The 27930-nt window shown below is 32.1% G+C and overlaps 1 protein-coding gene across 1 annotated transcript; it reads right to left on the minus strand.

Moving 5' to 3' along the window:
- Window positions 1–1121: 1121 nt before the first annotated feature.
- Window positions 1122–9240, minus strand: LOC139500887 (fragile X messenger ribonucleoprotein 1 homolog A-like). The gene is made up of 4 exons (XM_071289778.1): window positions 8850–9240; window positions 6498–6576; window positions 4814–4908; window positions 1122–1257 (listed from the first exon to the last, which is right to left on the minus strand). Exons 1-4 carry the CDS (start codon window positions 8985–8987, stop codon window positions 1162–1164), a joined length of 408 nt encoding a protein of 135 aa, XP_071145879.1. The 5' UTR covers window positions 8988–9240; the 3' UTR covers window positions 1122–1161.
- Between the last annotated feature and the right edge of the window lie 18690 nt (window positions 9241–27930).

Below are 27930 nucleotides of genomic sequence, written 5' to 3' on the forward strand. Positions count from 1 at the left end.
GTCGTCATCTCCGGGGGCATCATAACGCTGAAAATGTTTAAGAGAAAACATCAGTTACTTGAATGTTGTGCAGCTCAGTCTATTATTATATGTTAGTCATCTTACATTTAAACATTTTGATTTAATAATCAATAGTAAAAGAATTCTTTATACCCCAATATACTAATTGGTGAATTGACATCCTTAAATAGACTCATACTGTGATGTAATAGCATAAGCAGAATGTGACAATGGAAATATATGGAAAAATGCATGAATTTAAAATTTGTCATTAGACAATCGAACAATAGTAAAATTTATTCATTTTCATTCAAATGATAACTTCTTAAAACCAACACCATGCCACATTTAAGTCTAGATATCACAGGTGCCTATAATGTCTCAGTATTGTTTTCCCCTGTATTCCTTAATGATCAATTAAGGTATACATTATTTTTTTTAATGACCAGTGTCTTTGCTACCGATAGTTGGTGTTACTTAAAAATGTAGGATAACTTTCTAGTACAAATATCGAATGAGTTTTACCTCTCCCTTGTATTAAAGATATTATTTATGGTATATAAGATTTTGTATAAACCTGAAATGTTGAGAACCTACCATATGTAGGACGTCAATCATTATATTGTAAGCGATTTCCAACATGGTCGCAATTGGACTAAAATGTAGACCATTCTTATTGTTATGAACTTACAGTGACCTCTCATTTGTTCCTGGTTGGTTACCGTCTCATTGGCAATCATACCTCACCTTCTTATTGTATATGAAAAAAGTAAAATCACAAAAATACTGGGCTCCGAATAAATTCTTAAAGTTAAGACCCTACTCGAATGGTAATATCAAAAGCTCAAACATGATTTAAACAAAGTTTGTGCATTTCATATTATATATCACAAAAACAACTGGGTAATAGTTTGTTTCGGAAGTTTTATTTTGAGGACGACAAAGCTGTATTATGTATAACACATAATTTTCAGGGTCAGCAGAAATAAAAAGGCACAAAACTATATTTTTTCTTCTCTCAGAAAATGATAAAAGCAGGTTTACGGCTTTGTAAAACAACATTTCAAAATATATTTTATTATATTTTGAAGTGGAGAACAACATATCAAAAATATATGGATAATAATTTACACACCCTTTAAATAGCTTAATAATTAGATATTATTTTTCTACCTCAATTGCATCCAGTTTATGGTTCAACATAAGTACAGCACGTTCAATTGCTTCGGTATGACCTATTATGTTGAATGTTACAACCTAAAATTAAATGAATAAGATGCAATACATATTGATTCAGTTTTAATTATTCTGTTTGGTTCATTCAGTTTTAATTATTCTGTTTGGTTGATTCAGTTTTAATTATTCAGTTTCAGCTTGAATGATCCAGTTTAGATGATTCAGCTTGAATGATTCAGTTTAAATGATTTAGCTTAAATTATTTAGTTTGAATGATTCAGTTTTGAATGATTCAGTTTAAAGTATCAGCTTGAATAATTGAGTTTGAATGATTGAGTTTGAATGATTCAGGCTGAATGATTCAGTTTGAATGATTCAGTTTGAATTAAAGATGATAAGTCATAATGAGACCATACTAGCCACTGAAATTCCTCCTTGATTCCTAATTTTCTTATATACTTTGACAACTGATTTATAACAGTGTTATGTCTAAAATCACAATAAAACAGTAATGAAACATAAGACCCTTACCCCTAAAACATAAAATGTAAAATAGGTAAAATCTGAATTTGAGGGCATAAGCTCTAATGATAATTCAACTGATGTTTTTTTTTTTTTTGGTTATGCTCACCTCATGCACCAATAATTATGTAGATCTTAAATTTCTGATCATTATTGAAGTAAATTCTATTTCTTTTAAATTTATATAATTTTGCATTATATAAAAGACATGTGTGTAAACATAATAAATAAGGAGGATAACACATATAGAAGCTTAATGAAAATTCCAGGGATACAGTATGATCTCATTCCGCCGGTGTTTGACTCTCATTGGTAGTCAAGCTCGTTGAAAACCACCATGTCGTCGTGTAATCATTTTTGCTGTTTACACAAAAAGCTAAAACCAGTAGACAGTTTTTGTGTAAATGAGCAGTACTGGTACGTAATTCTCAACAATTTCAAAACTTGAGGTTTACCATTGTTCTATATTTAGTTATGTTAGACAGGTTTTTTGGTAGGCAAGACTTCAGGAACTTCTAGTTACCCGAATGATGATTGTTGCGAAGTTTGAATCCAATAGGAAAATAACCAAGTCAGTTTATTGATGAAGGTGTTTGTGCAAGTTAAAGGCAGATGTGGGAGGAAAAAGGTAGAATGAAAAATAAGTGATAGATATATTTATAGCAATAGTTTGACCTTTCGGCTCAGATGAACTGAAAACCGTATGCCATTTAAGCTGGTTGCTCCTCGATTATAAGTAGTTTTAAAGAAACCAAAGGTTATAGCCACAAGCTTAATAAATTGACTTTTTTTCAGATGATGATAATGGGTTACAGTTTAATGGGTAATGGAAAATATTATATAAGTTGGTTTTCCCGGTTGAATGGTTTTACACTAGTAATTTTGGGGCCCTTTATAGCTTGTTGTTCGGTGTGAGCCAAGGCTCCGTGTTGAAGGCCGTACATTGACCTTTAATGGTTTACTTTTATAAATTGCTATTTGGATGGAGAGTTGTCTCATTGGCACTCACACCACATCCTCCTATGTCGAGTTCGTATAGTCAAAAGGTCCTCAGCACTAGGTCTCCAAGGTTAAAAGAACAAACACAGAAAGAATATGCAGAGACAGATAAGAAGGTAAAGAAAAGAGCTAGAAAGATAAAAGAAACCATCTGGAAGAACGAGCTGAAGAAGCAGAAATGACTTCCACAAGAGGTGATTTAAGTATAGTATACACGATCACGAAAGAAATATGTGGTCAATCCAAACCACCTCCAGTTAAAGACAAAACTGGAAAGATCTTTACAACTGAAAGGGAACAGGCTGCACGTTGAATACAATAATTCGAGATTGTTTTAATAGAACAGAACCAATAAATGGTTTTCTGGGAGCACAACATTTTGAAGATCTAGATATTAGAACTGATACAACTGAAATAACAAAGGCAATAAAATCCATAAAATCCGGAAAGGCAGCAGGCATAGATGGAATTGTAGCTGACATCAACCCAGCAACAGTCATACTACATGATTTCTTAAAAGACATATGGGAAGAAAATAAAATATCTGAAGACTGGGCAAAACGTCTTATCGTTAAACTAACGAAGAAAGGTGATCTTGGGAACTGTGACAACTGGAGAGGGATAACATTACTCTCAATCCTAAGTCAAATATTCTGCAGAATACTGTTAAATATGATAAACTCCGAACTGGATGACAGGTTAAGACAGGAACAAGCTGGTTTTAGAAAAGGGAAAGGATGTATTGATCAGATCTTTGCCCTTAGAAACATCGTTTTAGCAGTGTATAGAATGGAAGACACCTCTATATATCAGGAAAGCATTCGACAGTTTACATATGGACTCTATGGGCAATCCTTTTATCATACATGAAGTACCAAACAAGATCGTAACACTGATACAATGCTTGTATACTAACTTTGAATTTGCAGTGATTCTTAACAACAATGAAACTGACTGGTTTGAAGTAAAATCTTGACAATGCTTGAGTAAGACAGGGCTGATTCATCTCATCCATCTAATTCCTGGTTGTAATGGACAGGTGATGCAGAAGACCACAATTGAAAAAAAGAGGCATCACATGGTGAATGTTTACAACCCTAGAGGACCTTGACTTTGCTTATGATAAAGCACTCCTTTCATCAAAACAAGATCATATGCAGGAAAAGGGCTGAGCCATTTTGCAAGCCAAATTGGACTTAAAATGAACGCAAAAAAGACCAAAGAAATGCGACTTAACACAACACCAAACGTAAGACTAAAAGCTGAGGGTACAGAAATCCAACAGGTAGATAAATTTACTTATCTAGGAACTGTGGCTAGTACAGAAGATCCAACACAAAAAGATATTAAAAGTAGGCTAGCCAAAGCAAAATCTGCATTTCAAAGACTACGACCCTACGTCCAAACAAAGAAAACAAAGATAAGGCTATATACCAGTACTGTTAAATGTGTCCTTCTGTATGGAAGTGAATGGTGGAGAATAACGAAAACAGATATAAGATCGCTCTCAAGTTTCCACTACATTTGCCTGAGGCGAATCTGCAAAATCTTCTGGTTAGCATCTCCTAGAAATGAATGAGTCCTCGTGTATTCTGAAAAAAATTCCACAGAGGTACTTCAGATGGCTGGGGTATGTTCTCAGGATGCTTGTATCCAATATCATCAGGATAGCTCTTAGATGGACGAAAGAGAGACAAACAAGAAGGCCCAAAACCACCTGGCGGAGTCACCGAAACAAAGGCTCAAGACAGAGTTGGATGGAAAAATCTTGTGGCGACCTTATGCTCCACCAGGAACGAAGATGATAGGTAGGTCGGTAAGTTATATGGTAGCAGTCTATATGAATAAATGTCACCTTATCCAGAAACATTATTCTGAGTGACAGCCATCAGCTCTTTGCTATTCCAATCCAATGCACTGTGATTATCGATGAAGCACAAAATACTATTGTATTTATTTTGATTAAGCCAGGAAACTTAACTTCAACCTTCTCTCTAGAGGTGAACATACTACCTTAAGACCAATGAGACAACAATGTAGTAATTTCCACACTTAAATATCAGGAGATTCACCTCTTAATACATTTTGTACTATGCATATCATAATATAATCTTACAGCATTTGCCTTTTCGTTATCTGTTGTAATGTTCTTTACTAAGGATTTATCTTTCACTTCCTTAATTTCATGTCCATGTTTTCCAATTATACTACCTAAAATAAAATAAAATCAAAATTAAGACTTTTAATCATTTAGAGTTTTTTCAAAGCAGCTGCAACAATGTAAAGTTGTTTTGTTTGTTTTGATAAATAAAGGCAACAGTAGTATACCGATGTTGGAAATTCATCAATCGATTGCGAAAAAACAAATCCGGATTACTAAAACTAAAACTGAGGTAAAGACATCAAATATAAGATGAGAACTACGACACAAGAGAAACACATTTTCCAGCATTGGTACAGGACATTTTTAATACAAAAAATGATAGGTTGAACCTGGTTTTGTGGCATGCCAAACCTCCGCTTTTATGGCAATGTGAAATATAACATTAAGATGAAAACATTACATGATAGGACTACAATTCATAAAATGGGAAACATATAGGACAGAGAAACAAACGGGTAATAGCTAACAAAAGGTGCAAGGTTTAAAATTTAATACGCCAGACGCTGGCTTCGTCCACACAAGACTAACCAGTGACGCTCGGACGAAAAAAGTTCGTAAGGCAAAAAAGTACAAAGTTGAAGAGCTATGAGGATCAAAAGTTCCAAAAAGTTGTCCCAAATACGGCTAGGGTTTTGTACCTGGGATAAGAACATCCTTATTATTTAGATAACATTGTGTTTGCTCATCATAACTGAATTGACAAAAACACATGGGTTGGAACATTAATTTTATAATACATATTGCAACAGTTAGTATACATGTATATCTGTACATGTAATATTTAAAAAATGAATTCAAATCTTCAATAAGTAAAATGTGTTCACTTATAATTAGTGAATTTCTTTTACTTGATTGGAATCATTTTAAGCACTATTAATCAATTTATAGTGGGAAATTCCAAAGGTTTGTAATGATAATTACCTTCTCTTATCAATGTTCTATTGTATAAACCTTTTTTGTTAAGTGACAGACAGGAACACATTTACATCCCTATAAGTTCAGTTGTATAATGTGAATATGATCACGAGTGAAAGTATCTATTTGAAATATCCATCAAAAACTTCTTACTTTATAAAAATATTGGGTTAGCAAAACCAATGAAAGATGTTCACCAATTCAAACATTGTCAATTTGAAAAACCATACCAATGCTCTCTCAAGGTGGAATTTTACAGCACATGGAGATAACGTTTTAATCACGTTGTACTGTTAAGGAAATACTAAGCTTCTCAATGATCAAATTTAATGTTTGTCAAACTGCAATATACCCAATGAATTTTTTCCAAGAAAGTGATTTATTTAAGTTTTTAGAAAAAAAAAAATTTTTTTCAAAGGGTCAAAGTAAATATTTTGTCAAAATGGTATGGAAATTGAACGAGCCAAATTAATTTGTCAAAGTGTTGGGTACCACTTTAACAGATTTCATGACTTAGAATCAAAATACTGCATTTGGTGTTTCCTGCAAAAATTGCATACTCCTGGTATTTTGATGAAATTATTTATTATCTAGGAAATTGGGATGATATACATGTACCCCAAAAAGGAATAGTTAGCAGGTCTGTTACAATTTCTTTCAACTCCATATTAATGAAAAAACTTTAAAATCACATTTTGAACAGTCACTTATAAATCATTACCTGCTAAATGATTTGGCACTGTGAAAGCCTTTTGCTTAAGTTCCAATAAACATCTAGCTTCGTTTACTGCCTTGTGTGACTAAAATAAGACAAATCACAATTTGGTGCGATAACGTTTTAATAATCACTTCAGTTGTCACCATATATATTTTGCACAAGTGTTCACACCGTTGATTCATAGCAAAAATTAATGCATAACTGAAATCAGTGATTATACAGTGTAATGTAACATATTTCTCCATACAACTGCAACATTTTTGCATTCCTATAATGGCCACAGACCGCAATATATTCGTCAATTAAGCCTTTATAACGTTTAGTCGCATTAAAAAGAAATTCCCTTTTTTTGGTCAAATTTTGAGTGTATGTATTGCACAGAACAAGTCCAAAAATATATCCAACTTTCAGAAACATTGCCCGTTTATACCTTTCAAATTTAGCTTATACACATCCATACCCAATAAGACAGGTCAAGAGATATTCCGAAAACTGTAAATATTATCTTTTTGCACCTGGTCTAATAACACTTTCTATATTACAATCAGTTAAAATAAAATATCCAAAAATTATTTCGACTCTCTTTTTTTTCATTTCAAACTCATAAAATCAAGAATTGTATGAGAAAGTGGAAGTGAAAAAGAAAATAAAAGTATGCTTTAATTATAGGGAACTATGTTCGTGTACAACGAAAAGCGGGATCATTAATTGTGGTCTGTTGCCTAATTGTATGGTACTGTCGTCATCTTGTCATCTGAAATGGTATCGGCTGTTGTTTGCTCTATGGTCGGGTGGTTGTCGCTTTGACATATTCACCATTTCCTTTCTCAATTTTATTTACACTTTTAATTTTGAGTGTGGTTTAAAAATTGGTTCAGATTCAAGTCAAAAGGGTCCCAAAATAAACTAAACAAAGGAAACAGAAGTATAAAGCTGTGCAAATGTCATAAATCGATTGTCACAAACAAAACAAAACTCCGATGCATCATACATAGAAACGAACTATTTTAACAACTGCCATATTCCTGACTCGGCGAAAATGATGTGTTGAACCTGGTTGTATGGCTAGCCTAAACGCGCGTTTGTATGGTAATGTTAAAGACATATTGCTAAAATGATACAATGCGTGACAGAAATCCAGCACAAACAAACACAAGAACACTCAGCACAGAAAAACACACAAAGAAACAACACAATAGTCACTACGATAGCAGAATAACAACAAACATCTTCCATTTACAACAGCCCATGACATCACAAACAGTGAAGTATTAGTTTTATTTTAACAGAAATTGTATAAATTGGTAATGTTTATATGCTGAATATAAACATGGTTTAAGACCTAGTTTTCAAATTCTTTCTAAATACAAAAATAAGAATATATGGTATGATTGCCAATGAGACAACTTCGAACAAGAGCCGAAATTACATAGAAATTTACAACTAAAGTGTATCAGTGTATCACCTTAAAAAAATGAGCCCCCCCCCCCCATAATTGCACAGGCGACAATAAAAGGCCCTAAAATGAGAAATCAGAATCAATTCAAAAGAGAAAACTAACAGTCTGTTTTAAGTAATAGACTATGTATTTAAATTTGGGATTTTGATCAACGTTGGTCTAAATTGTCCAAATTAATCCTTTGTTTGATTTCATCAAAACGTTTTAGAAAGAAAACTTTACTAGCGCACAAAGAAGCATGAAGATTGTATATAGCTTAGTAGACAATGTGACCTTGCCAGACAGTTGCATACACCTAACAGTTAGAAACAGACCAAACAGGAAAATATTGACCATTAAAAATGGAATTAAGGTCATATGGACCATATAACCAGACAAACATATATACCTATCAGTTGAACCCATACATAAAATGTTGTTGGCCTATTGCAAAATATTTTAAAAAGAGATCTCACTTAAAAACACAACTTTAACCAATGAGAACAATGTAATGGTCAAGGTCAAATGAACCCTGCCAGACAGACAAATACACCTTTTAACATTTCATACAACACCTATAGTTAATATGATGCTTAAACTATCCGAGGTACAGAACCTTGACCACTGCACTAGTCCAAGAAACAAGGTAAAGGTCAAGATGGAGAGACCTTGTAATTTTTCTATTTACTCGATATAAGTGTCCACTTGTAATAAGTGAGAAAGTTTTAAAACAAAATTTGTTTATCTAAGCAATTATCATTTAGTATATGTAACTGAGATGCAATGCATTATTCTTCCCTCCCCGTTTTTTGGACCTGATGTGTATGTCTATGTCACATAAATGTTACTAAACACATTGAGCCGTTTGAGACTGTTTGTATTATACCAGATATTGAAATACAAATCCAGTTATTTACCTCACCAATTACTGTAAATCTGTATCCATCTGGCTGTTTTTCATTTCTAACAGACCGCACTCCTTTAATTTTTCTGGATTCTTTAATGTTAGCGCCATTCCTACCAATGGCAAGTCCCATCAATTTAAAAGGGACCATGAATGTTTCTGTATAACCACGCTATAATAAAAACATAAGATATATCTTAATGCAACTTAAAGTGCATTCAATAATATTGTACAATTGTATTACTCCTGGTTTTGCCTCACATCATAATACTTCAATTAAATAGTTATTAAAGAACAAATCGAGTTCGAAAGTCCCCCATGATCATGATGATGCATATATTCTAGTTGTCAGAGGACAATAACCAAAGGAGAAACTATTGTTTTGTTCTTTCAAACTCTTTACAAATTTCTTAGAGGAATGAAGGCTTGCATGCACTTGCCATGTAATTTTCCATATTTCAAATATTTCAAAGGAGCATAACTCTTTTGACAACAACTGATCGAAGCTGATTTCCAAAATTGCTGTTATAAACTGTTGATACAAATTACATAAAATGGGATAAGAACTGTACACATTAGAGCACTGTAATAACATGAACAATGCAATTTTCCATATGATTAATATTTCCGAGGGGAATATCTCTTTTGAGATAGGCACTTATTTTCACACTTTTCTGTGAAATCGGTGATATAAATAGTATTACTTTACAAAATAAAAAATGGCGAGACTTATAGCAATTCCACTGATTGTCTACACATTACTGAAGATTGCTAACAGTGAAGCAAGTTTATAATAACACAAATCGATATGTAGAGGACAAACTAATATAAGCATAAAGCTGACTTTCAAATGTATATTACTTACCAAATATTTCAGAAATTTATATCCAAGGTTTATGTCAGCTTTGTTGCAGACCATTCTGATTCTGTTTAAGGTGGTACCCAACACTTTAACTAAAATTAATTTGGCTCGTTTAATTTTCTTAAAATTTTGACAAAGAATTTACTTTGACTCTTTTACAAAAATATAAAAATTTCAAAACATTTTAACCAACCGTTTTATCAAAAAAATTACACTGTATATAGCAGTTTGACAAACACTTATTTTGATCATTGACATGATTGAGAAGCTTATTATTCCCTTAACAACGCAACGTAATAAAAACGTTTAGCTGATTTTACAGAGTTATCTCCCTGTATTGTTAGGTACCACCTTCATGCAGTGCCTTTCAACTATGTTTCAAAGAGTTATGTGCATGAGAAATAAGAAATAATAGCAATCTTATATGTACAAATCTCTATTACTTGATTTATTCCACTTGACTGGGCGGAGTCAAAACGATTCACTCATCATTGACCAGTCCATCTACTGATAAACTCATCAATGAAGTGTCAAGTTATTGTCATTGTTAATTCGTTTGGAAACACTGATAGATGATTTGAAATCAATGATATTTATAACGGCATTCTTCCTTATCACACACATCTTCAAATAGACTGTCCTTATGCAAATTGAAATTTAAGCTTCGCCCGATCAGTTGAAATAACATTGGTAATACACCATAAAAAGTTTACTATTATGATGACTAGATAAAGACATACACTATGCTTACAATGGATTTTTTTCTTCTAAAAAATTGGGTAAATGAGTGCTTATTTAAATTTAAAGCCTACCTCGATATCCATCTTGTTAACTTTACTGTCGGATGGTAATCGTTAACTTCACTTATAACAACTTTTTAAAAAAACAGGTTTCAAAATATCATTAAAATCAATATGCTTTCAGTATTTCTTTTATGTTGATAAATAATCTTCGACTTCGCCATTAGTTATTCAAAAGACCCAACAAGGTTTAAAAATGTCAATAAAATCAATAGGCTTTCAGTATTTGTTTTTTTTTGACAAATAATTGATCACATGTGAGTTATATATTTTCAAAATAGGAAAGTAAATGCTTTAACAATGAAGGGAACATATTGATAGCTTTAAGTAACAATTTTATCTTAATACATACACATTTGTTTACATAAAAAGAATATTACATACGGTTATATTCATGAGGGTCTTGATGGGGAGAGGTCTTTATTTCTGTGTTACGTAATACTGTAAATTCAGAAATCATTTTTAGTCAAGTTTTAATTATTGTGATGATAATATAGTCGCATTTTTCGAAATAATAAAAACTTCGCAAACATTTCTAAATTTACAGAAAACAATAATATTTTTCTGTGTGTTTACAAATGCTTGTTTTTCCTACATTCTTAATATTTAAAGCACCCCAATATTTCCTTTTTCATTTGTTTGTCTTGTTCTCTTTCTTCTTTCTATTTTCCCCCATTATGTTCTCTAAATTAGATATGAACATTTATCCAGACCTTCAAAATTCACTACAATCTGACATACTACAATCACCGGCTGACCGAATTAAAGATTCGTTTTTCTATTTTCAAATGAAACGTACCGGCAAACCAAAATAAGTATACTCTTCTGAAGCATAGTTGATCAGAATTCTAATCTTGCCGATTTACATGTACATCTGCTCCTTTACATATGTAACATGGTATTTCCCGTTTGAAATAACGATCTGTCCACATTTCAGAGTTATTATCTAATAAGGCAGATCTATCAACAGTAGTAGTTACTAAATAAATAATGCAGACATAAATTGCATCATCTGAAATTGTGTTATATTCATTTATATACCTATATGGAGTTATTTTCTTTCAGAACGACAGGTCATTCTTTTTCAGAATCAACCCGGACGATACCATGTTTCAATATGCTCAAAGGCATAACATAATGACCTGTGTGAGGTCATTATTTTCATTGATAAAAATGCAATCTATGATTTACTTCAAAACTTTATTCGTCTAATAGTTTTTTGTTGCCGATTTGGAAATTTATTTTTTAAAGTTCAATCTATGATAGGTGTAAAAGAAACCGTCATTGTAGTCCCGCATTTTAATTTTAGAGACAAATAACGTGAAGTTTTGTTAATTTATCGCTACAATAAAGAAACATTATCATATATGTCAGATGGATTTTAATGTAGACTTTCATAAAATAAATCCAGATTTATCATATTCGTGTGTAAGATTGTGAAAATCTTACCGAGTCAAACTGAATAGGTTGATTGATTTTTGGTTGCTTGCTTAACGTCCAGTGGCAAATATTTCATGCATGTTCAGAACGATATACACTGAATAGAAAATCATATTGTGACCTACATGTATTTATATTCGTCTTCGTGTCAGTTCTTAACTTTTTAAAATTTATTTATACCTTTTACTCTATCAAATGATCAACTAATAAGATAATCTTATATTCTATTGAATAACATTAACGTAACTCAAAAAAGGGTAGGATGCGGAGGGTATATAATTATATCCTGATTATCTTTTAATAAAATGTATTGCTATTCAAAAGACAATCTTTCTGAATTTTTCATTCGATTCAAGTAAAATTGTTAAAAAATAAACCTCTTTTCCGCGAAAGAAATAACATAACAAATAGAATAAAAAATATACCCCCTCCCCCTTTTCCATAAGCTAAGTCGTACAATAAATAACTTACAATGTGTCTTGTATTTGTCATACACCGTTAACGGATGGTAACAATACATTTGTGTCTTACTAATATTTTTATTGTGTATAGATAATAATTTAAAAAAAGTTTGTATCTAAATTATTTAGTGAGTTTTATTTCACATTCTAAATGAGCCGCAGGGCGTATTAAAACCTGAACGCATTAGAAAGGAATATCCCACTTTAGTGTTGTCGGTAAAATAGGATACTAAATTACAAATCTTTATAAAATTAATATTTTTTTGACGGTATATAAGTCACATAATGCATATTTTAAGGTTTTTCTTGTCGTAGAACACACCTCAGGGTGTCAGGATTGTTCAAAGAAAGACCTCCCTCAGGTCGGTCTTTCATTTGATCAATCCTGACACCCCTCGGTGTGTTCTACGACAAGAAAAACCTTAAAATATGCATTATCTATAACTAACACCATCCATATACAAACTAGGTATAAAGTTTTCAAAAGGTAATAATAAAGCTGTTACTGGTATAGTTAGACCTCACATTATTACAATTATCATGACAAAAGGATCAGAAGTTTGTGTTATACCAATATGACATACACTGAATATTGCTCTGCACTCAGACACATATTTAATTAGTTGCTACATGAGTCTCATGATTATTGGAAATTAAGGGAGCCCTTTTTTAATTGCAACATGCGTGTATTTCTGTTGTTGGAATTGGATAGGTAAAATGACAAACGACATTTAATAACAATAGCAATTATGAAAGCACTTTTACGTACATCAGGTCAAACCATTTGTTTTATAATGAACCTTAATTTAATTCGAGTGGTGCACATGACTAAATTAATTTGCCTGACAGCTAGCTAGCTAGAGTTCTCCCTGGGCTTTTCCCATTGTTGAAGGCCGTACGGTGACCCATATTTGTTAATTGCTGTTTCATTTTGGTCTCTTTTGGAGAGTTGTCTCATTGGCAATCATACCACATCTTCCTATTTATATCCAGTAGTGTTAAACCCATAGGTAAAACGATCACAATAAGAAAAATCACGTCACCAGGTCACTTTTAAATGTTTTGTACAATTTTATAGATCACATGCCTTTTTGAATGTGACGTAGTTCTAAGATCGCCAGTCAAGTAAACAGCTTGTAGGTAATTGCGTCATGTTGGAAACACAGCTAGAAGAATTGTCAAATGCATAGAAAAAGACCAGTATTAAAAATAAAATCATATTTGATGCTTTCTAAGTCATCTCCCATTTAACACTTAACAGTGCATTAAGACTTATTTATACTCAAGAATATTTGTAATAACCCGGAGATTATCATAAAAACTTTTATATCTTTCCCTACACATCTAGTGACTTTGGTTTAATATTCTAAAGAAGATACCTATAATAATCTGACCTTGATCCATAAAAAATGAAACATCACTTCACCAGGTTTATGCATTTCTTGTGTCTGAAGCATTTTTTCTGGATTAATATTCATTAAAAAATATCAAAGTTGAATAATTGAAAGCAAATAATGTTTAAGAACCAAAATTCTTGAAGATTATTTATATGCTCAAATTGTGATAGTAATACTAACAGAAGAAATAAATCTTTTAATGCAAAAACAGTCAGAAAAAAATTGAGTTCAGAATTATTGAAATTATGAGTAATCAACCTTCATGTATAAAATCACTCTACCCAGTATGTATTTAAGGAAAGGTTTGTATTTTGATATGTACCTTTTCTCCAAGAATCAAAACAAAACCATTATTATCTAGTAAAAATATGATATCTGCATAAATCTCAAAATAAGTAATAATAACTTGATCAACCTAACTTAAAACCAACATCATGTCATTTTCTGTTTGGAACTAGCTTCTGTAAGTAGTCTCTTCGACAAATTCCCCATTTCCGTTCTCAATTTTATTTATTCTGCTAACCTCAGAAATTTTCAACACCATCATACACTAAAATTTAGACATTACCTAATTTCGCATTTTAAGTAAAAGGGTTTTAACTTTCGTATAATTGCCAATATACATGTATGTATCATGTGAGTATAGCTCAGAATTAAGAAATGGTTTTTAAACTGGAGATTTAACTTGATTATATGTGATTAGCCTGATTATGAACGTTAGGCAGCCCGGATAACAGCTTTAAGCTATGATTTATTAACTTTATAAATGTCATGGTTACTGTGAGGAATAAAGGGCAATAACTTGTAAATGGCAAAAGTTAAAATATGACTTCTAATGCAAACGTGATGCAGTTTGAAAATCATTGGTTTAAACTTTTCACATTAGCACTAAAAGGACAACAATTGTAATGTTTCAATCAATCAAGGATACCTGCTATATTTATAGGTCTGGATCACTGCATAACAACAATGATGGACCAGTTATCTGACATCAAAGTACTCTCAGGAAGTCAGACCACTGTAGGACTCAGAATTGGCAACAACATTGACACAATAACAGACATTAGAGAAAGTATGGGGACACTTTTGGGACATGGGATACTAACTACCCTATCATGGATTCCAGGTCATGCTAATATATCCGGGAACGAGATAGCGGATCAGTGTGCGAAAAATGCTGCTGAGGTGGCCACATCACAAAATGACATAGCAATGCTGGATGTTAGAAGTGCAGTCAAGATGTCTACAAAACTGAATATGGCAAGTTAGATGGATAAATTAGGTTGTAGAACTTGATATACATAACCCCCGAAAAAAAAAATTGATATAATTAAGGACAGGTTACAACAGGTCTAATGCAGTGAGGAAAAATCAACATTGCTTAGTATAAAAGTACCGAAGATACCAGCAGGAAGAGAGGACATGATAAGACATCTGGAAATACTAAACATTCCAACAGACATACGAACAATGCTGCATACACCAAGAAGATAAACCTTTGAAAAAACAGATTTAATTGTAGGGGAATATATTACTTTTGCCATGTGATTAGGGACTTTCCGATTGAATTTTCCTCGGAGTTCAGTATTTTTGTGATTTTATGTTTTACTAGATCAGGGCGTTTTCAAGAACGATCCGTCGCCTAAATGAATACTCTAAGTACCGGCAAACGTACCATGAGCCCAAGTGTAACATAGGAGTAAATGATTAGCACGGGGAGACAACTTGTGTTTATTTTTTTCTTAGGCTCAGGATCTAGTTTTGGACCCAAGAAGTGATTTAACTACCATTTATTCAGCTGAGAAAATAGTTATCCCATTCGGACCCTCCAGCCTTATTGATGATCTTACACTGACACACCACATTCTCATGGGATAATGATAATAACTTAAAATTATTACTGTTTATTTGTTACCCCGGTTTTGTTTTTGTCCATAGATTTATGAGTTTTGAACAGTGGTATACTGTGCGAGGTTTGGCATGCCACAAAACCAGGTTCAACCCACCATTTTTTCCTTTAAAAATGCCCTGTACCAAGTCAGGAATATGGTCATTGTTATATTATAGTTCGTTTCTGTGTGTATTACATTATAACGTTGTGTCGTTTGTTTTCTCTTATTTTTGAGTGTAAATTCACATTGCGATAAGACGTGTCACGGTACTTGTCTATCCCAAATTCATGTATTTGGTTTTGATGTTATATATATATGTTATATTTGTTATTCTCGTGGGATTTTGTCTATATGTGTTACATTTTAGTGTTATGTCGTTGTTCTCCTCTTATATTTAATGCGTTTCCCTCGGTTTTAGTTTGTTATCCCGATTTTGTTTTTTGTCCATGGATTTATGAGTTTTGAACAGCGGTATACTACTGTTGCCTTTATGTATACTACTGTTGCCTTTATTTTATTCAAGAACAGAAACGATGAACAATTATGTACGAGTTGTCGTGTTAGAAACATCTACATGGGTTATTCAGTTGTATTAATAAAAACAGTAGTAGGTGTCTGGCTGATCTGAACATGTTTTATATTCGACGTTAATACTCATTAATGTTCAGCTGCTGATCAAATATGAATTCAATCAGTTCAGTAGTTCACGGAAAAGTGTGACAAACAATTTAAAGTTCATTCACATATTGCCAAAGAACTTATTGGACATGTATTTGACAAATACACACATAACAACTCGTTTCCAAAATTGAAATTTAGAAAAACTGAGGATTTCTTCCCCTGAACTTTTTTTCAAATACTAGGTCTTCGATGCTCTTCAAAATCGTACATTGTGTTTTTTTTTTTATTCAAGCGTAACTGATGAGTCTTTTGTGGACGAAATGTGCATCAATGTTCAAAATTTAAAGCTTGGATTCTATGATGACGAAGGCGTTATGCAACTATACAATACACTTCAATGCATATGGCGTTTCATAATACTAAATATAATGAACGTTCCACTTTGATTTATCCTGACATTTTATTCTTCATAGCAAACATTTTTTTAATGCATCTTTTTAACACATAAGATAAATACAGGATGGATGTACACCAGACTACAACTCGGTGAAAAGAGAAGAAGTAGCAAATGATTCAACGAAAATTTCTTTGTATTGCTCTTCTGTTGTTTTTTTGGTTTTTTTTTCCCTGACTGGCAACTGCTAAAAAAATTAAATTCGACAACTGAAGCAAACTCAAATTTGTATATTGGGTCAACAAAATTTGCATCCGTTATAATGTTGAATTCTCATAAACTGTTTCTGCTGAAGACCTTATTCCAGAAAATACAAAAATTCGGACAGTTTTTTTTTCCCCAAATATGTATTATGAACTTTAACATGTTTAACATGTTTAACAAATCAAAATGTCACAAATAACCCAAAAATGCAATACTCTGTAACATACAAATAACATCATAATATGAACTTGATTAATGAATGAAATGCATATTTGTTTTTACAATAACTTCATTAATCACAGGTACCCAGCAAAACCAATTCCATAGCATTACACTATCATTACAATAAAAAATACTATACAATTTTGAAACTAAAAATTATTTACATAGCAGGCTTTTGTTTAATTGCACATTGCCTCACATTCTCATTAAGAAAAAATTCACACGCCTAATTAAATGGGCATTTAAAAAGTCAGAATGTGAATATATATGTTCAAACTCTTTTAGGTCATTTTTTAGTAGCAATAAACAAAACAACTATGTCAATTAGACATGCTTTGATACTATATATGCCCTTGAATTTTTACTAGATAACATTTTTGTTCGCTTGGGGATTCCGTATATCGTCAGATTATCGGAATTCCAATAGGAACTAACTGTGCACCACTTATTGCGGACCTGTTTTTGTATTGCTATGAGTTACAATTTATGACAAAAATAAGCAAAGACCCATCGAAACAACATCTGATAAACAAATTTAATAATACTTTTAGATATTTGTATGATACTTTGGCTCTCAATAATGACGACTTCAGTATGTATATTAAAGAAATTTATCCTGTTGAACTTACTTTAAATAAAGCTAATACTAACAATGACCACTGCCCTTTCCTCGATATGATATCTATATCACTAACGGAAAGCTGAATACTAAAATTTATGATAAAAGAGATGATTTTTCATTTCCTATCGTTAATTATCCACTTTTAGATGGTGACGTTCCCTTGTCACCATCTTACGGTGTTTATATATCTCAACTTGTACGATTCGCTTGTGTATGCAACAATGTTTTAGATTTTAACGAGAGAAATTTATGTATTACTGAAAAATTATTACACCAGGGTTTTCGATATCAAAAACTAGTCAAAACATTTACTAAATTTTATCATCGGTATAAGGACATCATTCGTAAATATAGCTCAACATGCAGACTTCTTATACGTTCAGGTATTTCACATCCAATTTTTTATGGACATATTCTTTATAAAGCACAAAGGTGTCAGTATTCACCTCAAAAACTAACAAAACCTTTGAATAGACTTATTAAGAAGGGATATAGTTACGATACTGTTGTCAGGTCATTAAAGATTGCATATTTTGGCGTTAATATTGATTCACTGGTAGGGACTTTGCATCGGAACTAAACACATTTATTCAAAAACCAGTTGTTGGCATGACACGGGTTATATTCTTTTCATATATGTTATGATGGTATGATACTAAACCCCTAACGGGAAGGATTGTGCCTGATGTTCATATGATGAAATCATAATCTTTCAGTCAATTTAATTGAAGTCTGCAGCTGGCATGTCTGTTAACTGCTAGTAGTCTGTTGTTTTTATGTATTATTGTCATTTTGTTTATTTTCTTTGGTTACATCTTCTGACATCAGACTCGGACTTCTCTTGAACTGAATTTTAATGTGCGTATTGTTATGCGTTTACTTTTCTACATTGGCTAGAGGTATAGGGGGAGGGTTGAGATCTCACAAACATGTTTAACCCCGCCGCATTTTTGCGCCTGTCCCAAGTCAGGAGCCTTTGGCCTTTGTTAGTCTTGTATTATTTTAATGTTAGTTTCTTGTGTACAATTTGGAAATTAGTATGACGTTCATTATCACTGAACTAGTATATATTTGTTTAGGGGCCAGCTGAAGGATGCCTCCGGGTTCGGGAATTTCTCGCTACATTGAAGACCTGTTGGTGACCTTCTGCTGTTGTTTTTTTTCTATGGTCGGGTTGTTGTCTCTTTGGCACATTCCCCATTTCCATTCTCAATTTTATTTAAAATCTTCATCTTCAACATGCAAAGGACGAAAATCAAATGTATGAACACCAATCAGCATTTAATGTAAGCTAATTTTATGAACAGTGCTATATATGCTCCTTTTTCCAAAGCCTAAGCCCTATCCTCAACTGACGATTACTGGTTTTAAAGATTTGAAGTTCCATTCTCTAGTATACTTCCAACGTTTTATGCAACGGTTTCATCGTGAACTGCTTATATTTAGTTAGTTAAACTACCAGATAAACAATCACTTCTTGCATTGGTTTCATTTATTTTAAAGTTATCTAATTCTGTACTTATACTAGACTCTTCATCCGAATCCCACTCTTCCCATGTATCTTTTGTCTCTTGAGGCTCTAAACAAAATTGTTCATCGTCTCTTTTGCATTCATTTTCTTTGAATTTTTCGAAACACTTGTCTTCTTTCTCATTTGCATTCATAGGAGAATCCCAGCTAATACAAGATCCTCTGTAATTTTCGGAGTCTGGTGAAGTACCAATCATTAACGTTCTATTCCAACCTTCAGTTTGTATTGCTGCCTCAATATATTTACCACGAATTCTTGCATTTGTGAGTTTTGTTTTTCTATTATTAGTTTCAATCTGGGTTTTGTTAACTTTTACTTTTTCCTTTTTCTGTTTAGACGCTTTATCCCTTTTGTTGCCAATATTTTTTCTGCATTTTTTGGGGGAAATTTCTCTTTTCTCATTTAAAAATTTAGGAGATTTCAATTTAATCCTATATCTTCTGTCTTCCTCACAGTCTGTCCAAGAAGCAACTTTCAATGCTCCATCCAAACCTCTTTTTTTAATGGCTGTCTCAATATATTTACCAAGACAATTGTCATGAAATCGTGCTTTTGTGAGGTTTATTTGTCCATGATCTGTTTCGATAACGTTACTTTTTTCTTTTGCTTTCACATTTTTATTTTTAGAACACTTTTGTTGATATTTACATTGTTTATTCTCTGTGATTGAAGGAACCGAGTGAACAATGTCACAAATGTGCAATTGAAAGTCGATAGCAAGTTCTCGCTTACTCCATTTTCTTTGATCTTGATGCTGAATTTTCACATTACATCTACTTAACTTTTGAAGAGCACGCTGCTTTTGTTTTTGTTTTTTAACATAATCTAATCTCCTAAACATCTTGTTTTCGAGAAAAAAACACCAAACAATCCTCATCTTGAGCTTTTGAGCGAGATTTTTTTTTACCTTGTGTCTGACATCTTTGAATATCATACTTTCCTTTAAAAGAATTTCCTTCTCCACCATTAGATGATAATTTCTTTTTGTCTGCTTTAGATTCATTACGTCGTCCAAGTCTTTTGTTGATACACTAAAATCACAAAGATATATATGCTTTAAAACAATCTCTAATAATGAATTTATACTAGTATTCTTGATGCATCATTATGCATGAAACATTGAACATAGCTTTAAAAGAGGATGCTCAAATCAAACTGTAAGCTTGTTTCAGGAATATACTGTTTATTATATATGCAATGGTGCTTGATTAGTGCTTCACCACTGATTGCATACCAATATGAAGGGAAATAGATTATAGAGACTTGCTGGCATACTCTTTTTATGTTTAACTTTAGCATGTTTAGATGGAATATTTGACAGGAATAGTGTGTGTTAAAAATCTATTTTAGTAACTATGACTTCAGAACTAATGACTTAGTTAGGATCTTGCTTTCACAATTTGGTATAACACATCCTTAAAATGGTTGAGATCAGATGTGTAAAGTTTTTTTATTTAGCATCCATATAGGACAAATATGTGCATAATATGTGCAGACGTCATGTTATTATTTTTGCTGATATGATGATAATGGGTTGAAGTTTGATGTGTAATGGAAAATATTACATAAGTGCTAGTGCATATGGTAGCAGTCTAGATGTTTATATGTAACCTTATACAGGAAAACATTATTCTGAGTGAAAAACATTATCTCTTTGCTATTCCAATTCAATGCATTTGCTAAGCGACGAAGCATCAAATACAGTTGTATTTAGTTGTATCAAGACAGAAAACTTAACAACAACCTTCTCTCTAGATGTGAACATACTACCTTAAGACCAATAAGACAACAATGTAGTAATTTCCACACTTAAGTATCAGGAGATGCACCTCTTAATACTTTGCATATTATAGATTAATATAATCTTACAGCATTTTCCTTTTCGTTATCTGTTGTAATGTTCTTCACTATGGATTTATCTTTCACTTCCATAATTTCATGTCCATGTTTTCCAATTACTCTACCTTGAATAAGATAAAATTAAATTAAGACTTTTAATAATAACCCTATGAATTCAGTTGCACATAAAAGATAACATGAGCGAGTGAAAGTATTAATTAGTCTTTGCATAAACATATTGGGTTAGCAAAGCTAAATAAAGATTAAAAAATAAATAAATTGAAAAGCCATTTCGATGCTCGATTAACAGATTTTATAACTCAGGTCTATAACATGTGAAGAAATTGTACGCAAGGAGATTTTAAAATCTTAGAAAAGATTTCTGATATACAATACTAGCATAGCATTATATTAAACTGTGTTAATGCTTAGTGAAAGAAACATATTCTAATGGCTATATCTAATAGATGAACTTGATATCGAGTATAGGCCATAGTAGTATACTGCTGTTCAATCAATAGTCATAAATACATTAAACGGAAATAGATCTGGGTTACAAATCAAAACCAAGAAAAACATATCAACTACAAGAGAAAAACAGCGAAAAAGGAGAAACACTGAATTGCAACAAAAACAAACACCAACATTTATAATATCATACTATCTGATGACAACGTTGATACCCCTGACTTGGTAGAGGACAATTTAAGAAAAATATGGTGGGTTGAACAGGTTTAATGGCTAGTCAAACCTCCCGATTATATCGCAATGATGAAAGTTATGCGCTAAAATAATAACATTATGTGACAAGAATACAGAACAAATAAACGAAAGAACATTAAAAGAACAGAGAAATACATAAAAAGATAATGTTACAGTACATTATAACATCAAAATTTGCGAGATCTGTCATTGCCTATAGTGGACATTACGACAACAATGAACACAAATCGGGTGATCTAGGATTGAATTTTTGTTTGAGGCACACTATAAAACGGAAATAAAAAGTAATAAATTTTTATGCGTAAAAACGGGCATAACTCATGAACAGTAAAAGTGACGGCCACCCAATTTCGAACCCCAAAATTTTGATTAAGTTTGTGCGACAAAGAGTCGGAAAAAAATACAATAATTGCCGGACCAATGTTTTGTATTGATATGTAAAAAAGGACTGTCATACAGAAAACATGCCTAATCATATAACTAACATAATCTAAATGTTCTTTTAAACTCACTTTGAAGACAGTGAACAATAAATTTTGCATGTATTGCCATGACCTTTTCCCATCAGAACTTAAATAAAAACCTTATAGAAAAAATTGGTGGTAAAATTTTCTTAAAAAGTGACGCTACCCAATTTTTAACCTGGTACTTTTTTGTGGTAATAAGTATTGTGTAACAAGTTATAAGTTTTGTAACATTGGATTGAGGCATAAACACAAGTTAGAGGACAGAAACACAAGTTCAATTTATTTTATGTTTATAAAGGCGTATAACTCATTAACACTAAAAGTGACGCAACAAAAATTTCGGACTTGATCTGGGTTTTTTTTTGTGGTGATGAGCGTTGTGAATGAATTTTATAACATTTGGTTTTGGCACACAATTTTGGATATTTACGTTACGGACAGACGGACAGACGTACAAGGGTAACATTACGGCACGGGCATAAAAAGGATAGAACCATACATTTTTAATTGGACACATGACAACCACCATACTCAAAACTTCCTACTGTACTAAACATTTAGAATATGATTATCTGATATCAAACTCAGGCTCAGATATCTACCATTTAAAATACCGGATTTGGTGTATCCAGTAAAAAATGTGTACTCCTAGTTTTTTGGTAAAGATGTATTATCTAGGAAATCGGGGTAATATACCCCATAACGAAATAGTTCCCTGGTCTGTTACAATATCTTTCAACTACATATTAATAAAAAAAACTTTCAGCGTTAAAAGCACATTTTGAACAGTTTCTTATAAATCGTTTACCTGCTAAAAATTGTGGTACTTTGTAAGCCTTTTGCTTAAATTCCAATAAACATCTAGCTTCATTCACTGCCATATAGGACTAAAATAAGGAGAATAACAAATCATATTTGACAGACAATTTGGTGAAAAAAAGTTTTAAAATTCACATCAGTGGTCTACATATTATATATTTAGCACAAGTGTTCACACCGTAGACGACGTTTCTTTTGATTCATACAAAAAACTAGTACATTGCAAACATCATTGATTATACAGTGTAATGTGTAATAGTTTTTGATACAAGTGCGAAACTTTTGCAGCCCTATTATGGTACGGTGATGTTGTCATCATTCTCATCTGAAGTGGGTTTTTTTTGGTTTTTTTAATTTTGAGTGGTTTAAGAATTGGTTCACATTAAAGTCTAAAGGGTCCAATAATAAACCTATGTAAAGGAAACAATAGTGTAACGCTGTTCAAAAGTCATAAATCGATTGAGATAGAAAAAATTCAGGTTTACAACTAAAAATGTAAAACCACGGAAAGCATCAATTATAACAGGAAAACAACAGAAAAACAGAAACACTGAAGTGTAACAAAACAAACGTCAATGCATCATAAATAGAAACGAACTGTTTGAACAACTACAACTTTCTCGACTCGGTACAAGTAATTTTAAGAAAAAAAATGGTGTGTTCAACCTGGTTTTATGGCTAGCCAAACCTCTCATTTATATTGAAATGATACAAAAATATTGCTAAAATGATACCACTACGTTACAGAAACACAACACAAACAAACACAACACTCGGCACAGAAAACAAAACAATAGTCGCTACAACATTGTACAACATGTAACCAATAGAAAAACAACAAACATCTTCCATTAACGACAGCAAATGACATCACACACAGTGACGTATTAGTTTTATTTTAACAGCAATTGAATTCATTGGATTTGTTTATATGCTGAATTTAAACATGTATTTAGATTTTTGATATTAGACCCAGTTTTCAAGTTGGTCAAAATCGGGGTTTTTAACTATATTGTGTTTGATTTACAAAAAAAATTAAAAAGAATTATGAGGGTTCTTTGATATGACAAATCATTCTTATTATAAACAATAATGTGTCCCCAGTACACGGATGCCCAATCCGCACTATCATTTTCTATGTTCATTGCACCGTGAAAATCTCTCATTTGGCATTAAAATTAGAAAGATCATATCATAGGAAACATGTGTACTAAGTTTCAAGTTGATTGGACTTCAACTTCATCAAAAACTACCTCGACCAAAAACTTTAACCTGAAGTGGGACAGACGAACAGACGAACGAACAAACGGACGAACGAGCGAACAAACGAACAGACCAGAAAACATAATGCCCATAAATGGGACATAAAAAAGAATCTATGGTATGATTGCCAATAAAACAACTTTGACCAAGAGACAACATTACATAGAAATTTACAACTAAAGGTCGTCGTATTGCCTTCAAAAATGCACTAAACCCATATTGCATAATTAAAAATAAAAGTCCTCAAAATGACAAGTGCAAACAAATTCAAAAGAGATAACTAACAGTCTGTTTTATGTTCAAAACCATGTAATTATTTTTTTGATTTTGAACATCGTAATAAAATTTGTCAAGAGGGTCCAAAATCAATTCATTGTTTGATTTCATCTAAACTGTTTTGAAAGAAAACTTCACTAGTGCACAAAGGGGCATGAAGATGGGGTTTATCTGATAATTAGTTAGACATGTGGCCATGTCAAACAGTTATATACATCTAACAATTATTCTATATTATAGTTTACATATTGCTTAAAGTTTCTAAGAAACAAACCATATAAGAAAACATTGACCCTTGCAAATGGAATTAAGGTCAGGTGAACCATATAACCAGACAAACATGTTCATCTATCAATCCAACCCAAACATAAAATGTAATTGAAATACAAATTCAGTTCTTTACCTCCCCAATAACTCTAAATCTTTATCCGTCTGGCTTTTTCTTAATTATAATAAACCGCACTCTTTTATTTTTTTTGGATCTTTTAATGTAGGCGCCATCCCTACCAATGGCCAGTCCCATCAACTAAAAAGGTACCATGAATGTTTCTGAATAAACTGGCTGCAAAATATTATCAGATGTCTCTTATTAAAAAATTGTATTATTCCTCGTTTTGCCTTCCTAGAATTTTCATCATCGTACTTAAATTAAATCTTAACTGAAGAACAGAGTTCCGAAATCCACCATAATGCACATTTTAACGGTCCAATGTCAATAACTGAAGGTTATAAAAATGTTTTGTTCTTTGAAAATCTTTACAAATATCTTACAGGAATGTAGGTTTGTGGGTACATGCAACGCAATTGTCCCTACTATTAATATTTCAAAGGAGCATAACTCTTTCAGAAATACTTGACATTGATTTCCAAAATTGCTGAACTAAACTGCTGATATAATTTTCATAAAAATGTGACAAAAACTGTCACGTGTACACTATAACAGTGCAATTGTCCTTAAATTAACAATTTGAAGGGAAAATTCCATTGATTGTTAAAAAAGGGCAACAACGTATCAAATATAAAAGAACTACGACACAACAGAGACACAACACCGAAATCTAGCACACACAGAAACGAACTATAATGTAACAATGGCAATTTTCCTGACTTGGTAAGGGCATTTTATGAAAAAATGGTGGGTTGAACCTGGTTTTGTGGCATGCCAAACTTCCCACTTTAATGACAGTGTTAATTGTTGATCAGTTTATATAATCACATGACTGGAGATTGCTAACTGTGAAGCACGTTTTATAAAAACAGATGCATTGGTTTCCCACACAATGCTTTGTAGGGGTCTATTCTATTGCCTGTCCGCTCAGTCTTGTAAGCATAAAGTATAATTTCACATGACTTTGTACAATAATTGCCAGATATTTAAAAACAAATTATATCCAAGGATCATATCAGCATTGTCTGACACAATTTTCATTCTGTTTAACTCAGTGCTTTTGAACTATTTTTTTACGTCCATTATAATTATTAATCATATTTAATATTGCGTAGTAAAAGCCCTCTTACATGTACAAATTGTATGAATGATAAATAAAGTGTACATAATGTTGACAAAATTAAGACATAAATTATTCTATTAATCTAGAATTGATACATTTTCTAAATGTACATTATACATGTATACAATCATACACAATAATATACAAATGTATATTAATGCGTTTTTTTTAAATTCACAGCCTGCCTTGGTAGTCATTTTGAAAACCACTGTAGGAAGGAAATTGTTAACTTAATGTATAATTATCAAAACCAGACAAGGTTTAAAATTGTCTTTAATCCAGGTGTTATCAGTATTTGTATCTTGTCTGATAAATGAATTGATCACATGTGAGCCATAAAAAGACATGACAGTCAGTTACCTCATAAAGAAGTGTTTACGTATTGATAGACCGTACGTTTAAGTACATTGTATGAAGGACTTAGTTAGAACTTAAGTGCTTTAGGAAGTATTAATAAAATAATACTGTTTGACATGAGAACTTTATTAGAGAACGTTTTCCTTATTATTGTATATCATGTTACTAGTTATGCTTAGTGCTCAAATTAGATGTATTTCATGTGCATGGCTTACTTTTCTTGATTTTGTTAATCTCGTATGTTTTACTTAGCGCTTAAGTTATATAACTTCTTGCTATACTTGACTGGAAATTATTTCTTTGATGAAAAAAGGTGTTATATTGCAGGTACAGTTTTATTTTGAAACTGGAGTATGCTTGGACTAATACGACATAATTTTAAAATACTCCGTTCAACATTTAACATTGATGACATTTCAAACATTATTTCATCATACAGCTTTCAAACAACAGAAACAACAAATACTCAAATTGTCTTCAAAACTTTATTAGAGACGTGCATCAGACACAGTAATACGTCCCTCATTGCACCAGTCTTGTATGACAAATCCAGTTTCCGGTGCAAGTCAAAACATTGAGTGAAATAAAATAGTAAATATTTTCTGTTTGATTAAAAATTTATACTGATATGAAACATACATTTAGATTTAAAAAAATCTTTTTGGGGACAACTAACCAGGAAAGTGGAAGGATATCATGTTAACTTGAGGTGGTGCGGCCTAGTAATAACAGCAAGCAGAAAGTAGAAAAAATAGATTTTACTTCAGGGTTACTTAAAATTGTATTCTTCGTGGCCACCCTCCCTTTTTTCTCTCGATTAAATCACATTTTTTTTTTCTATTTAGAATTTTATAGATAAAAATTGTCAAAGATCACCTGTTTTGCATGTAAGCCTATTGATCAGCCAATTGCTAGACTGCAATATAAATTAATTTATTTCGTCAAAAGTCTAATTTCATACTTAGTCTGTTTTGTTATTATAGACGGCCCGAGTTGTCTTATTTGACCGTCTGCGTTGTCCTCATAGACGGTCCAAGTTGTCTTCATAGACGGATTTTGACAAATCATTAGTCTTTCATGGGTGTAATGAACATTACATCGAACAGCAAACATGAGGTCTTGCATTATTTTTTTCTAATTTTGGATACTTAATATAAGCTTCACAAACTTCCATATAACATGTATAAACAACAGTACATTACCAGCTCATCTACGTGCTCTACATAGTACATTTGTAATTGTCTTTTATATTCACAAACAGTATGTCCGCAGTTAAAGAAGGTCTTCCGAATGCATTGTAACTATCTACTTGTAAAAGGAATTAACCATATGT

The sequence above is a fragment of the Mytilus edulis genome, chromosome 13, assembly GCF_963676685.1.
Source record: "Mytilus edulis chromosome 13, xbMytEdul2.2, whole genome shotgun sequence".
Taxonomy (NCBI): Eukaryota; Metazoa; Mollusca; class Bivalvia; order Mytilida; family Mytilidae; genus Mytilus; species Mytilus edulis.